General features: G+C 34.3%; 2 protein-coding genes across 13 annotated transcripts in view; both read left to right on the top strand.

Moving 5' to 3' along the window:
• Positions 1 to 15,877, top strand: part of LOC123273040 (afadin) — a 101,684-nt gene that overhangs the window by 5,870 nt on the left and 79,937 nt on the right. For all 12 annotated transcript variants that reach the window (XM_044740189.1, XM_044740194.1, XM_044740190.1 and 9 more), the window contains exons 2-5: positions 6,165 to 6,264; positions 6,620 to 6,812; positions 12,582 to 12,860; positions 12,978 to 13,261. In XM_044740189.1, the coding sequence (XP_044596124.1) occupies positions 6,166 to 6,264; positions 6,620 to 6,812; positions 12,582 to 12,860; positions 12,978 to 13,261 (855 nt within the window). In that variant the 5' untranslated portion in view covers position 6,165. The remainder of the gene's footprint in view (positions 1 to 6,164; positions 6,265 to 6,619; positions 6,813 to 12,581; positions 12,861 to 12,977; positions 13,262 to 15,877) is intronic.
• Positions 3,940 to 4,892, top strand: LOC123272893 (tigger transposable element-derived protein 4-like). Its single transcript, XM_044739912.1, has one exon. The coding sequence runs from the start codon at positions 3,945 to 3,947 to the stop codon at positions 4,890 to 4,892; it is 948 nt and encodes a 315-aa protein (XP_044595847.1). The 5' UTR covers positions 3,940 to 3,944.

The following is a 15,877-nucleotide window of genomic DNA, read 5'->3' as shown; positions in this document are numbered from 1 at the left end:
CTATTGGACAAACGAAAGTATCTCTGTCATACTTGTACAACAAATGGAATCTTAAAACGCATTTTATGCATAAATAAATGAAAATTTTCCAAAAAAGCGCTTCGCTCTTCGATAGATAATTTAATTATTTATCGAAGAGCGAAGCGTTTTTTTTCGAAATTTTATCACATACATGAGAAAAATACGTTTGAAAATCAACTATAAACCGCTCTTAAAGCAAGAGAATTAATTTTGTTGGAATAAGTAAAATTTCTTGTGTCAAAAAAAAATTTTTTTTTCGCTCCAGAAAATAATTAGGAAGAAAAATATTTTCTTGGCTAAAGTGAACCTTTTTTTCTGTGTGCTTATCCATGACTACATTAAGAACGAATCATGTGGTGAAGCAATTGTGCCCTATTTTCGTCCAATAGAATTGTGCCCTACCTTCGTCCATCTTGAAAAAATTAAAAAAAAGTTTGGAAAATCCAAAAGTGTACGCCTCATAACGTTCATTCATTTTTTAAGAAAAAAATACATTGTGTAATTGTTAAAAAAAAAACAACAATAATTAGGTAATTTCTTACAGAGTATTTTTCATTTTTAATTTCCCGCTAATAAAATTGAAAATTTTCGAAAATCGGGAAGTTATTAGTTCTACCTCATTTTTCGAAAATCAAGTTTTCATCAGATCTCGACGTTTTAAGGTCCTAGGAAGCTTCCCTGGCGATTTTTACGATGATGTGTGTGTGTGTGTGTGTGTGTGTGTGTGTGTGTGTGTGTGTGTGTGTGTATGACGTAAAAAATTATGTCGATCGCCGCCGGGCCGGTCGAAGTCGTTTGATTCATTCGTGAGTTATCATTGACCAAAAAAATCGAAAAAAGTGATTTTTTCGAATTATTTCAAAAGTTTTGGTCTGATCATTTTGTGTTTAAAAGTAAATTATAGGATTCGAAAAACTGCGTTGAACGTTGGCAACCGCGTGAAAATCAGAATATTCATTCCAAAGTAATTGCTGTTTTAAAATTTAAAGAATAGAGTTTTATTAAACTTCTATCAGACTTTTTAGCTCGAAGAGCTTTGATTAAACTAGAGGAAAAACAAAGACAGTGAAAATTAAAAAGTTAATTTTTTTTTTTCATCAGTCAAATGTAGTATTATTTTATTCATGTAAAAAGTTGTTAAAACATAAATCATTTTATTTTAATCAGGAGAGGTTGATTGGAAAATTATAAAAGGAAGAGGAGAAAAAGAAGAAGAACAGAAGACAGAAGTAGGTAAAGAAGAAGAACAGAAAACAGGAGCAGGAAAAGAAGAAGAACAGAAAACAGGAACAGGACAAGAAGAGAATCCGAAGATATGAGATGGAGAAAAGGATCAGGCACGAGGAGAAAAAAAAAAGATGAAAGATCGGAAAATGGACCGCAGGAAAAAATTAAGAAAATAATAGAGGAGAATTAATTAGAAAGAAGTCGAAAAATGAACTACTACATATTACATCAAAGTTTTAGAGATATAGTAAAAGTTATGAGACTTAAATTTTAGAAAAATTAATCAAAATTTGATTTGTTAAAGTTCGGTAATCACTCCATTTCTTGAAAATTTTGAAAATTTTTAATAGCAAAAAACGGTTAATCTTAACACTTCTTTCTAAATGTTTAGAAATCTTATAATAAATTGTGATAAGAATTATGGTATAGTATATGTTGAAGCCAATTTATTCGTCATGTGATTGGTCGAATATATTATAAGTAGTAAACTCTATATTCAGTCGCGCGTTTGCGCGAGCAAATTCAATTCTAGTCTTAACATAAAATTGAGATCAAATATGTGTGAAGCCAATTTATTCGTGATGTCATTGGTCGAATATATCATAAGCATGAAAATATATGTAAACTCTATATTCAAGCGCAAATTAAATTCTAGTTTATTTTAATTTTACAATGGTTATTTGTTAGTTTCAAAATTGAAAAAAAAAAAAAAAATTTTTAAAAAAAGTAATAAAAATATAATTAAAAAAAAAAGAAATAAAGTAAATGTGAAAATTAAATTTAACTATTATTATTTATTATTATTATACTTTACTTGTACACCTCTCGGTTTTTACAAGGCTGATTCCGCTTTTTCTCTTAGCTCTACGCTTTTTCTATTTCTCATATTAGACCTCAGCAAGTCCCACCCGACAATTCATTTTTATTTTTAATTTTTGCGGCTGTGGACCGACTTGTGCTTTCTGTACCGTATTCACCCTGAACCTCACCTCTCAGGTTGTTGGAACAGAACCATAGGGAAACCACAGAGAAAACCCATGATAGTACAGTCAGAGCTGGGCTAAGTCTACAGTGATTGATAAGAAACTCTTCTTTATCGACCACTGGAGCATTAGGCCCCTCTCCTAGTGTGCAGAGATCCCTCGCGCTGACCAACGCCGACTAGAGTGGTCACCCATTCAAGTTGTTGCTTAAATGGGTGATCACCCAAGTCAGACGTGTGCCGCCCGGCTATCTCTGCCATTTTCAGAGACTGGCAACGTAACGCACATATTTTTATTTATAATCACTGAAAAATAGTGGTGCGTGCCGGGATCGAACCCGGGTCCCACTCTTTCGAAAAGAGGGCACCGAGCCGACTAGGCTATTGCCCGCCTCTAATGAAATTTATCTAATTTCCTTCTATAATTCACCCAGCGAAGCGAGCGGGAACTCGCTCAGTACCTGACATATCTGCCGGGCATTCCCCTATCCGCCATCTGGGGAGGCGCCCGATGCGGGACCCAGAAAACCCGACACGAGGTGTGTGTGTGTGTGTGTGTGTAAACCGCTTATAACTTCTGAACAGCTTGACCGATCAGAACCAAACTAGTGGTGATCCAAAGAGTATTGTTGCCGTTAAATTCCATAAAAGTTTAAAACGGTTCGGTTGGCTAGATTTTGAGAAATCTCAAAAATAAAATTTTTGAAAAATTTTTTTCTTGGAATAACTTTCAAACGGCTGTACACGGAAAAAAATTTCTGGGAAAATTTACGATACAACTATTGTAAAGCTGGACTATACTTTTATTACTATTAATTTTTAAATATTTTAGAAGAAAATTTACTATTCATTCATGAGATTTTACAACTTACTATTGTAAAAAGTAAGAGATTAAAATTTCCAGTGCTGCCTCTGTATTTTTCCAATAGAACTATAACAAATTTTACAATAGTTGAATTGGAATCTTTCTCAACTAGTGTGAGCGATGGCCGTGCATAGCGCTAGACTCCGAGTTTATGTAAATGTTAAAGGACATGGGTACTAGTTTACCTCGGATAGCCTAGAGGAAGAGTCTCTGGCTGCCAATAAAGAGTTCTAGGTTCGATTCTCGGATAAGACGAAGATTCTTATTTCTTTTTTCGGTTACTGTATAGATTCCAATTAGACCAACCTCCTATCTCTCTCCCTCCCTAAAATTTCTTTTAAAAAAACCTTGTGTCAATTTTTACAATACAGTCGAACCTTGATAAGTGACAACTAGGTAAGTGAAAAAACTGGATAATTGAGAATAATTATCGAGTCCCATTACTTTTACTCTCAAAAACCTCCATACGTGAGAAATGAAAACCTCTGTAAGTAAGAGCTATTTTTGACGTCAAAACCTCTATACTTGAGACTACTATTCACGCTATACTTCACGCTATACTATTCACGCTATAAGTGAGACTTGAGCACATATTTTTTTTTCTTTCACTTATTCTCTACATTTTCCAAATCTTATTAACACATTTCTGTACAGTTTACTAATCATTTGTATAGCAAATTACTTGTATATTCGTTAGTCGCACAACAGCTTCAAATAATTAATTCATTTGAGAGTGGCAAAACCCGAGCTGAAATTCTTGCTGAGTTTGGTGTTCCGGAATCAACATATTATAAAATAATAAAATTCAAAGAAAGCATTAAGTCTCAATGCGCTGAAGGGCATGGAAACATGAAGAGAAGTCGCCTGTCTGAGTTTCCTGATGTAGAGAAGTGTCTTCTGGAGTGGATTAAGCAGACAATGGATAAAAATATTCCGATAGATGGACCATTACTGAAAGAGAAATCAAAGCAATTCGCTTCCAAGCTAGGTATTAACAATTTTTTGGCGAGTAATGGCTGGTTAGATGGATTCAAAAGACGTCATAACATAGCTTTTAAAAAATTAGCAGGAGAGAGTAAATCAGTCGATCAACGCGTGTGTAGTCAGTGGGAAACTGATTTACCACATCTACTGCATGGCTATGACCCAGAAGACATTTACAATGCTGATGAAACTGCTCTATTTTATAAGTGCCTACCAGATAGAACTTTTATATTCAAAGGTGAACAGTGTCATAGAGGAAAAAAAAGTAAAGAACGCCCTACTATTCTCCAATGCACGAATATGACGGGTACAGATAAACTACCTCTTCTGATCATCGGAAAGTCAAAGAAACCAAGATGTTTCAAAGGTGTTAAAACTTTACCAGTGGACTATGAAAGTAATACTAAGGCTTGGATGACAAAAAAAATATTTAAAAGTTGGCTGATAAAACTTGATAAAGATATGCATAAACAAAAGAAGAAGATAATTCTATTTATCGATAATTGCTCTGCCCATGTTGACGTACCAACGCTTTCAAATGTTAAGGTTATATTTCTGCCCGCTAATACGACGAGTAAGCTTCAACCTTTGGATCAAGGGATTATACACGTGTTTAAACGACTTTATCGCCGAGAAGTTGTAAAGTATATTCTTAAGTGTATAGAACAAAGTATTGACCCTGGAATAAATGTTTTGTTAGCAATGAAATTCGCTAGAAAATCGTGGTATACTGTTAGTGATATAACTATTCAGAATTGTTTTAAAAAAGATGGTTTTTGGAATGGTTTAGATGAAAACGAAAATTCTAGATGATGACATAGTTCATAATTGTTTGAGTACATTGACATCAAATGTGCTTTAGTGTATTTGCTTTTAGTATATTTGTAATAAGATTTAATAATAATCCTAATTGATACTGTATTTAAATGTTTCCTATACTATTCTATTTTCTTATACCTCTCTAAGTGACAAACGCCATTAAAATACCTCAATAAGTGAGAAACCTGGTTTAATGGAAAACCTTCATAAGTGAGAATCAAATGTTGGTCCCATCAACTCTCACTTACCAAGGTTCGACTGTAGTTGAATTGTAAAGTTTACAAACACATATTGTATAATTTGCTCTATATTATTCGACTTTTTAAGTTTCTTGCTAGCCTTGTTTGTAGGATAAAATTTACAATAGTAGATCGTAAAAATTACTGAATGAGAAGTATAGTCCACCGTTACTATTTAATTTAATAAAAATTACAATAGTGAAATAGTAAAAATTCCTTCAATTTTCTTACCGTGTACCGATTGATTCCAAAAACTGATTATCTCTTAACCTTGAAAAACGACGTCGATCGCCACTGGTCCGGTCCAAATCGGTTGATTTGTTCGTGAGATATCAAAAATGAAAAATTTCAAAAAAATTAGGAAAATAGTTGACCCTGAAGGCCATCCCTGCAACTTCCTGCCAATTCTATACCTAAACGCGTGAAATTGCACTTATGACGTTTTTGAGCTCTTCAAGCTCAAAAATACAATTTGTGTGTTATTTTGAGCTCGAAGAGTTCAAAGAAATAGCTTTTGTATGCTTTTGAGCTCTTCGAGCTCAAAAGTCTGATTGAAGTTTGATAATACACTATTTTTCAAATTTTCAAACCGCAAGAACTTTTGAACGAATGAACCAATTTTTACGTGATTCGCGGCATTTGACGCAGTTTTATAAGCCTCATAAAGAATCTCTAAGTTTAATTTGATCGAAGTAGGAATTTCGGAGTAATTCCGAAAAAACACTTTTTTTTGGTTTTCTTTCGTCAACGATAACTCACGAACGAATCAACCGATTTTGACCGGAAAAAAAATTTTTTCACGTTCATAAGTACTCTGTCGAAACTTATAGATACTTTTTACATGTTACAAACGTTGATCACTTACAGACTAAGATCCTAAAAGGTTAATATCTGATAAAGATTCGATTTTCGACTTTTAATAATGATAATTTTTCGAATTTTGGTCTTGAAAAGTTAAAAATGTTGATGAATTTAGGTTCTACGTTTATTGGCTCTCTTCATTATTAAAAGTTCTTACTTTTTATAGAATGGCCGACAAAAATGCTGAACGAGAAGCTCTTCGGGGAGTTATTCAGCAATGGAATGCTAATAGATTGGATCTCTTTGAATTATCCGAACCAAACGAGGTAAAGTATTCTCATACTCAATTCATCAATTTTTATTTTTTATCCTGTTCTTTATTATTCTTTTTTTTTTTTTTTTGTATTGTTTTATTTTACAAACACGCCAAAAATCAGAAGATCGTTACTTTATAATTAATTCTTTTTCAATCAGTACACTATGCAATTAACCGTAAAATAATAAATATTATATTAAATTACTTTTTACCATAAGTATCATTTGTAAAAATGTAAAATATTTCAGTCTCAATTACCATTGCTTATTAAATCAGTCAACATCGTAAACAGAATGTACAGTTTATTCTGTTCATTTTTTTTTTCAAAAAGTTACTTTTTTGATTAAAAAATAATCTCTTTTCAGGATTTGGAATTTCACGGCGTCATGCGTTTTTACTTTCAAGATAGCGGTCAGAAAGTTGCTACAAAATGTATCAGGGTCGCGTCTGATGCCACGAGCCAAGCAGTGATTGAAACTCTTATTGAGAAGTTCCGTCCAGATATGCGGATGCTTAGTGTCCCAGAGTATGCACTCTATGAAATTCATGAAAATGGAGGTTCGCATGTTATATAATTTTCCAAAAATTTTATAGATAATTGTTTTATTACATATTAGTGTATAATTAACAAAAATATGATAAGTATTGTCTATCTTTGCATCGCCGTTCTGATTATTCCTGACTGGACATCCAGCCGCGCACGCGCGCGCGTCTGTGTTTTTTTTTTTTTTTTTTTTTTTTTTTTTAACGAGGGGGAGGGAATCTTTTAAAGACACCGACAGATGATGTTATCGGTAGTATGGGATTTCCACCCACTAAACCCCCCCTCTCTTAGCTCCCCAAACAAAGGTGCGGGGAAGACTGGATCGGAACCGCGTTAGCATTACTTCAATCCAGTCCGTGTTCCGTCTCACGATGCCTGCTCCTCATTACTGTTCCCTTTCTGCGGTTTTTAAGTAGATTTCATTGAAATCTATCTATTGCATTGGTCCTCATATCAAAATTAAGTCAAAATTTTGTTATATCATCTAACTAGTCGAGTATGGCTCAAAAATAGTATTGGTTCGAAAGTTTATATATGTATGTATGTAACATAACGCGGCTTGTGTACACGATAGCACCTACAATTCTCAACGAATTTAGATGAAAACTCGGTACACATATTCTTTGGATAATAACCTTGAATGAGTTCAAAGATGAGCGAAATCCGTCAATAAGTTTAGAAATGGTAGCTCTTCAAAATTATCAAAATTGTGAAAATCACGTTTTCGGTGACTTCATTAGTGTATAACTTTCGATTGAAAAGAGATGGCTAATAAAGAGATTATTTGATAAATTCATGTGAAAGCTCATGAAATTACCTTTAATTTGACGTACATAACATTGACATTTTGACCATTTTTAGTTATTTTATCAAAGTTAAGAATGCAATTGAACCATTTTCAGGCAATGTGTAGTACAACCGACTTATGAATGTTATTTTATCAAGAATTCTCAACAAATCCTAATGAAATTCAGTACACACATTTCTCGGACATTTAGTTTGCATGAGCCCTAAAATGAACGAAATCCTTCAATTAGTTCAGAAATAGTAGCTCTTCGAAACTATCAAAATGTATGTAAAAATATGACAAGTATCAAATATTATTCATTCTGTGAAATCTACTTTCCATTTCGGGTGTAGCTGAATGGTGTTTTTTTCTTTTAAAAGTCGCTGCGCGTATGCTGTGACAGGTGACCAGTTATCTTCATGTTTTAGCATGTTGGTCACCAGGCTCGTGAGGAAGAGCCTGGTGCCTATAATTTCTTCGGTGTTGAGTCTGTAATTTCTCCACCAATCACACTCAAAAAAAGTATGTTCGACGTTGTCCGTTTTGTCTGGGCAGTATTTGCACGTCGGCGTGTGTTACAATCCCATTCTGAAGAGGGTAGTCGTTGAACTGGCCAAGGCCCGATAAAAACTGGGTCAGAAAAATAGAGCTCAGCTCTTTCGAATGTCAGCAAGTCAATGGGTGTAGCCCCTGCTAAAACCAGTACGGCTGTTTCAGAAACCGTACGGTAGGCGCAGGTGACCCTGAGAGCGCCTCGTCGCTGCACCGCTGCTAACTTCCGCCAATAGGTCTTCCGCTTCAATACATCTGCCCATACTTCCGCTCCATAAAGTAGGATGGAGTGATCAACTTCGAGAAGAACTCTTCTCTTTTTGGTTCTTGGGCCTATGGTGTTGGTAATGATCCTTGACAAGCTTGACTCTGCTTTGCTGGCCTTGGCGCATGCGCTATCGAGGTATTCCCGAAAGGACAGCTTTTCGTCTATCACTACTCCCAGATAACGGAGTGCTCTTGTTGATATCAGCGTTGTGACGTTGTCTCGCCGATGTCCACATTAAAGGGTTTCGGGAGCCATCTCTGGCATGTCAAGACAACCATCTTGGTTTTATGTTTGGCAAGTTTAAGGTGTTGTTGTTCCAGCCAAGTTTTCATGGTCTTAAGGGAGAGGGGGGGGGGAGGGGTAAGGTTAATTCGTACAAAAAAAAAGGCATGTTTTTTGTGATTTTTTTTGCGACGACGCAGTTAAAATCTCTTTATTAAAACTAATGGTACAGTAAAATATGACATTCGAAGAATATTATATAAAATATTCACGAAGAAATATTAAAAAATACGGCAATGGCAGCAATTATTCGGACGTGTCTCAGAAAAAAAAAAAGTAGAATTGCGGTGCCCCTCATAACTTGGTGCTGGATCATCTGAAATCAAAAAATGAATGTTAATTCGTAAGTTAATAGTTTTCCCCAGGTAACGCTGGGAGGGTTTTTCGAAATTTCAATTTTTCACTTTTTTGGAACACTTTGAAGCCTCAAATTAGCCGATTTCTTGTCGTAAAAATCGCGTTTTTCCATTCAGTGTTCTAAAAAAGTGAAAAATTGAAATTTCGAAAAACCCTCCCAGCGTTACCTGGGGAAAACTATTAACTAACGAATAAACTTTCATTTTTTTATTTCAGATAATCCAGCATCGAGTTATGAGGGACACCGCAATTCTACTTTTTTTCCGAGACACGTCCGAATAATTGCTGCCATTGCCGTATTTTTTAATATTTATTCGTGAATATTTTATATAATATTCTTCGAATGTCATATTTTACTGTACCATTAGTTTTAATAGAGAAATTTTAACTGCGTCGATGCTAAAAAATCACGAAAATATGCCTTTTTTGTACGAATTAACCTTACCCCCCCCCCCCTTTAATGGTTTTTGGGACCAACAGTTCAGCCTCTTCTACGCTGTCTGCCCCTATCGTGGCCGCGACTATCGGCGAAACCCGTAAGCTCACGTGCTTCGGCAGCGGAATTTCCAAAAGCTCGTTGTATTCAACGTTTCATAGGTCGGGGCCCATGATTGAGCCCTGTGGTACTCCTGCTGTGATATCGTGTTTTCGGAAACGAACACCCATACATACACACACAGACACGCACACGCACGAAAACATACACACGCTTTGGGTAACGCTAATGCCTTCAGAAAGACAGCAGTCGAAAAAATTTGAAAAAAATCGAGAAAATTAAAAAAAAAAATTAGGACGACGGTTGACCCTAAATGCCATCCCTGCAACTTCCCGCTCATTTTGTAGTTAAGCGCTTAAAATTACACATTACGTTTTTGAGCTCTTCAAGCTCAAAAATATGATTTTTGTGTCATTTTGAGTTCTTCGAGCTCAAAACTCTAATAGCAGTTTAATAAAACACAATTTTTTGAAATTTCAAACCGCAACAACTTTTGGATGAATGAACCGATTTTCACGAGGTTGACGGCATTCAACGCAGTTTTTAAAGCCTCATAAAAAACTTTTAAGTTTTAATCGATCGAATCAAAAATTTCGAAGTAATTAAAAAAAAAAAAATTTTTTTCGGTTTTCTTTCGACAACGATAACTCACGAACGAATCGACCGATTTTGACCGGGCTGGCGGCGATCGACGCGGTTTTTCGATGTTAAGAGCTGAATAGATTTTGGAATCAGTCGGTCGAGCCGATTAAAAGTTATTCCAAAAAAACCACATTCGAAAAAAAATTTTTTTGTAGTTTTTTTAAGATTTCTCAAAATATATCGGTCCGAATCGGTCCAAATTGTATATAAAACCTAACCTTGGCCAAGCCCTTTTGAATAGCGCCAACCGCGTTGAAATCGGTCAAGTCGTTCAAAAGTTATAAGAGGGTCACATACACACACACACACACACACACCTAACGCAGATGTTGTCAGGACATGGGTGCTTTCGAGAGTATCTGCACCGCTTTAAGCACGACGATTCTCCGGAGTGCCCGTCTTGTCCAGGGGTTATTGAGGACGCAAGGCACGTTTTCTTTGTGTGTCCACGTTTCGATCCTCAGCGTGAGGTTAGAGAGGATCCTGAACCAGAGATTGCAACCAGATTCACTAGTAGAAGCAATGTTGTCATCAGAAGCTGCTTGGAACGCTACAAGCACTTTTGCCACAGAAGTGCTTACAGAGCTGCGTTCCATTGAAAGAAAAAGAGCAAATGACAGAAACTAGAAGGAAGGAAAAATAACACCTTAGCCACCAGAAGGAATAGCGGTAGCTGGATCCTCCCCTCACGAAGTAATGCCTGACGGCGGTTTCCATGAGGGATTAGAGGAAAGAAGGAAAAGGGATTTAGGGTTTAGTGGGTAGGGGCGTTAGTGTCGAGTTTTAGTATGACGCTGCGTCGAGTCGCCACATATCCAGGCACACACACACACACACACACACACACACACACACACACACACACACACACACACACACACACACACACACATACACATACATACAGACATACTGACATCATCGCGGAAACTTTCAGGGAAGCTTCTTAGGACCTCAAGACGTCGAAATATGATGAGAACTCGATTTTCAAAAAACGGGGTGACACCAATAACTTCCCGATTTTTGAAAATTTTCAATTTTCTTAGCGGGAAGTTAAAAATTGGAATTTTTTTTTTTTTTTTTTTTTAATTTCTTAAACAGTTAATCTCTTTGATCAAAAAAATAAAGATTTTTGAGAAAAAAAATTTTTTTTCATTGAAAAAATGAATGAAAATCGCAAAATTGCTCATAATGGTGATTTTTGCGAAATCAAAGAATTTGAAGCTTCGGGGCACTATGAAAAAAAAATCGCAGCGCTTTGAATTTTTCAGAGATTTTAGAGGATATTTTGAGGTTAAAAAATTACCGACGATGGTCTTCGTTTATCCATTTTATCCAAGGTTATACCAAGTTATCCAAATATCCTTAATTATGCGAATTTTTGTCTTTTTTTCAGTCCGAGTTTTCAATTAAAAAAAAATTCTTTTCTCAAAAGCCGTTTACACTTTTTTATAGAGAATATCATGTAGTTTTCAAAACCTTCCTTAGATTTTCTATACTTTATCTTTATATACTTTATCTTTATTTTCTATACTTTATCTTTATTTCCAGAGTTATTGATTATCAAAGTCAAAAAGAACTTTTTTGCTTTGATTGACGATAATTCCGCGGCAAATCATCGTAAAGGCTTTTTGATTACGTCAAATTAAAGGGTATTAAATTTTCTAAAATAGCTTTGGTAAGAAACAATGGAAAAATTTTTTTTGAAGCCCGTAGACCTTTTTTTAGACGAGAAAAAAATTTGGAAAAATTTTTTTTCGTTAGTTTTTTTAGGATTTCTCCAGACTTGGACATAACAAAATTTTATGGCCATTTTTGAAAACTAGACACTTGGAGCTACAATTTTCTTTTTTTATTTTTTCTGTACGACCATTTTCCTCGGAGTTACAGCTCGTTGAAAATCACCCAAAAATTTGGAATTTTTTTTATATCCCTTAATTTTTATGACTAGTGTATTAATTCAATCATCATATTGGTTGAAAATTTTGAAATTTTTAAGAAGCAAATCAATTTTAATAGAACTTTAATAAGAAAATATTTAAAAAATTTGGAATTTTTTTTATATCTCTTAATTTTTGTGACTAGTTTATAAATAGGAATGGTTTTAAATTATTTCGGTTGGTTATAGATGTTCATAAAATTTGGAATTCTCTAATCTTTATCATCAAGATACTAATGTGTGTTACGGAAATAACAATATTTTAAGATTGTGAATGATGCTCATTCTTGCTTTTAGTTCGGACAGTGACCTTATTTTTATCTGTAATCACTTTGTTTCATTCTATTTACATGCGATTATCGTGTCCTCACTTTAATCGTAGTTTGATAATTTCCGATTTTTTTATCTACTTAATAATTATTGATATATTTGTCGTTATTCATTTTTTTGCTATCAACAGAAGAACGAAAACTTGGACTTGAAGAAAAACCTTTACTGGTTCAGTTGAACTGGCATATCGATGATCGAGAAGGTCGGTTTTTACTTCGACGGATCGATGACAAAACTAATACAGCTGGAGTAGGTTTTGAAGAAGTTACAAGCTTCCGTAGGAAGTTAAGTAGACGAGAACGAAAACAACTAAAAAAACAAGAAAAACTTTGTCGTTTTAAGACTCCTGAACAGGGTCATGATTCACCTTTGATCGATAAAAATGGTGTCGCTGAGAAGCTTTATGTTGGTATGTATTTGTTTAAATGTTTTAATAAAAAAAATTTTATCGAATTAAATGATTAGTAATAAATTAAGTAATAGGAAAGCTACAAGAGAATTGATTAAACTTTTATTAAATCTTCAGAATTGCCGGAAACAAGTTTTACCAGAAGCATTTCAAATCCAGAAGCTGTGATGCGTCGTCGTCGTCAACAGAAGTTAGAGAAAAAATTGCAACAATTTCAGAGCAAAGATGGTGGTCCAGATACAGGTGGTACCTTAAAAATTTACGGGGAAGCTCTGTGTAAAGATGTTCCATATAAAACGTTGTTATTAAGCATAAGAGATTCTGCTGCTCAAATTGTAAGAGAAATGTTATCTAAATATGGTCTTGACAAAGTGGATGCTCAGCAATATTGTTTAGTACAGGTAAGAAATCATGTAGTTGTTATTCATTATTTTCATAAATCCTTCAAAACAGTGATTGATTTTGTGTCATTGTTATTCGTTTAACATTTTCTGATTTATAACAGTTGTCAGTTATTACTAAAATTTACTCCCTTTTCAAGTTAAAACTCGTTACCGCGGTGAGTTGACCTTGTTAAAATACTGTACATACTTTCCTACCATTTCAATACAATAATAGTTAGTTGTTTAAGTAAACATTCCCACATTGAAACTTGAAAGGCTCTGATGTGTCACACATGTAATTATATTGTAAAGACGATGGAGTTTAGGTATTAATTCTATTTCCTCCATCAAAATTTAAAAATCAACCAAGACTATCAGAAGAGTAAAGCTGCAAGCTATTTTTCGTGTTTTCATCATGTAGACGTCTAAATTTGAGACCGACTCTGAACTAATTGCGCTCATGACTGTAGGATAATTTTGCAGTTTTCGTCTATTGTTTCTCTGAGGTATTTCACGACTTTTATCATAATTATCTATTTATTCTTGATATGAGTGGTCTGCAACCGTTAGAGAAACGCTTTGAAATTACTCTTTATTATTATAATAAGCTTATTTTTTGATGGAACCTCTATTTTTTTCTCCAGAAATACCAATTGTATTGATATTCAGAATATAAATGACTATATAAACGAAATAGCTTAACCAAAGACAATGGAAAAACACATCTTGCCAAGTCTATGGGCGTTTCAAACATCTATAACTATTTTACTTTATCGTCTTCCCTGCCTGTTCTTTCCAAAATCCATCGAGTATTATCGTATGTAGTGTGATCTACCGTCCGATAAAAATGACAATCTTAGTTTAATTAATAAATCACTCTCATGGCAGATTATACCGATATCTTCTGTTTCTTAGGACAACGTCTTCAAAAAATTTAGTATCTTAAAAAAAAATTATTTAGGAACTTCTTACATTACTTTTATTTTTGTGCATCGTAAAATCTAGTCACAATAATAACACTAGCACCCTACACAGGAGTTCTCCAAATCTCACCAAATTTTTCCAACCTGGATTTTTTTTGCTGTATAGTGGTAAAGTTACGACATTTACCGCATTAGAAGAGGAACTTATTTAGAGGAGAACGCTGTATAGAGAAACTTTAGTTCTCATTTAGAAGTGATAAAATGAAGATTTTTAAAAAACGTTGGGGTTATCGTAACCCCACTATATTTATTATATCGAACTTGAATGAAATTCATAGCTTTCAAAAAATTATTATGTTCTTTGAATTTTAAATTTACAAATGTTTCACGTGTTGTTTTGATCTTCTTCAGTACAAAACTCTTGAATTATTCTAGTAAGACATGGAAAAAATTTGTGAATATTTTCCTAAATTTCCAGGAAAAAAGGAAATTAAATTTTCGTTTATGTTTTTAATTGTATTTTTATCAGAAAAAATTAAGTTATACTTAATTTCGCAATAGACCACCGGATTTTTCATACTCTGGCGATAAAAATAAAAAAAGTTAGAAAAACGGTTGACCCTGAGGGCCATCCCTGCAACTTCCCGCTAATTCCATACCTAGGCGCTTAAAATTGCACTTATGAAGTTTTTGAGCTCTTCGAGCTCAAAAATAGAATTTATGTCTTATTTGCAGCTCTCCGAGCTCAAAGAGATAGCTTTCCTATGCTTTTGAGATCTTCAAGCTCAAAAGTTTTATCAGAATTCGATGAAACACGATTTTTTAAATTTTTAAACTGCTGTAACTTTTGAATAAATTAACCGATTTTCACGTGGTTGGCTGAGATCGATATAGTTTTTTGAGCTCTATAAAACATTCAGAACAAAAAAAATTGATCTGATAAAACGTTTCGATAAAATTGATCTGATAAAAAGTTATTACAAAAAAACACATTTTTCGAGTCTTTTCGACAACGATATCTCACGAACGCATCAACCGATTCTGACGCTCTAGGTGGCGATCGATGCGGGTTTTTAAGGTAAAGAGCTGTTTAGTTTTTGAGGTCGATTGGTTCAGCCAATTCGGAGATATTTAAAAAAAAATGAAAAAAAAAAAAAAAACTTTTTTTTTCACTTTTTTTGTAATTTCTCGAAATCTACTGGTCCGAATCAGTTCCAACTTACAGGAAATCTAAGTTTAGGTTCAGCTGTTCAGAAGTTATAAGAGGTTTACACACACACACACACACACACACACACACACACACACACACACACACACACACACACACACACACACACACACACACATACAGACATACTGACATCATCGCGGAAACTTTCAGGGAAGCTTCTTAGGACCTCAAGACGTCGAAATATGATGAGAACTCGATTTTCAAAAAACGGGGTAACACCAATAACTTCCCGATTTTTGAAAATTTTCAATTTTCTTAGCGGGAAGTTAAAAATCTGGAAATCGGTTGACCGTGCGGCCAGCCCTAAAACTTTCCGCTAAGTTTGAATTTAAAGCGTTTTAAAATGTGTTTTTTGGTTAATATTTTAGCTTTTCAAGCTCAAAGCACCGTTTTTCACATTTTGAGCTTTTTGAGCTCAAAATGTATTTATCAAACAACTATAACTTTTGAATGCTTCGTTCAATTTTCATTTTCAAA

This window comes from Cotesia glomerata, linkage group LG10, assembly GCF_020080835.1.
Source record: "Cotesia glomerata isolate CgM1 linkage group LG10, MPM_Cglom_v2.3, whole genome shotgun sequence".
NCBI classification, from domain to species: Eukaryota; Metazoa; Arthropoda; class Insecta; order Hymenoptera; family Braconidae; genus Cotesia; species Cotesia glomerata.
The sequence above is the reverse complement of the archived record's forward strand: the minus strand, read 5'-3'. Positions and strand labels throughout refer to the sequence as shown.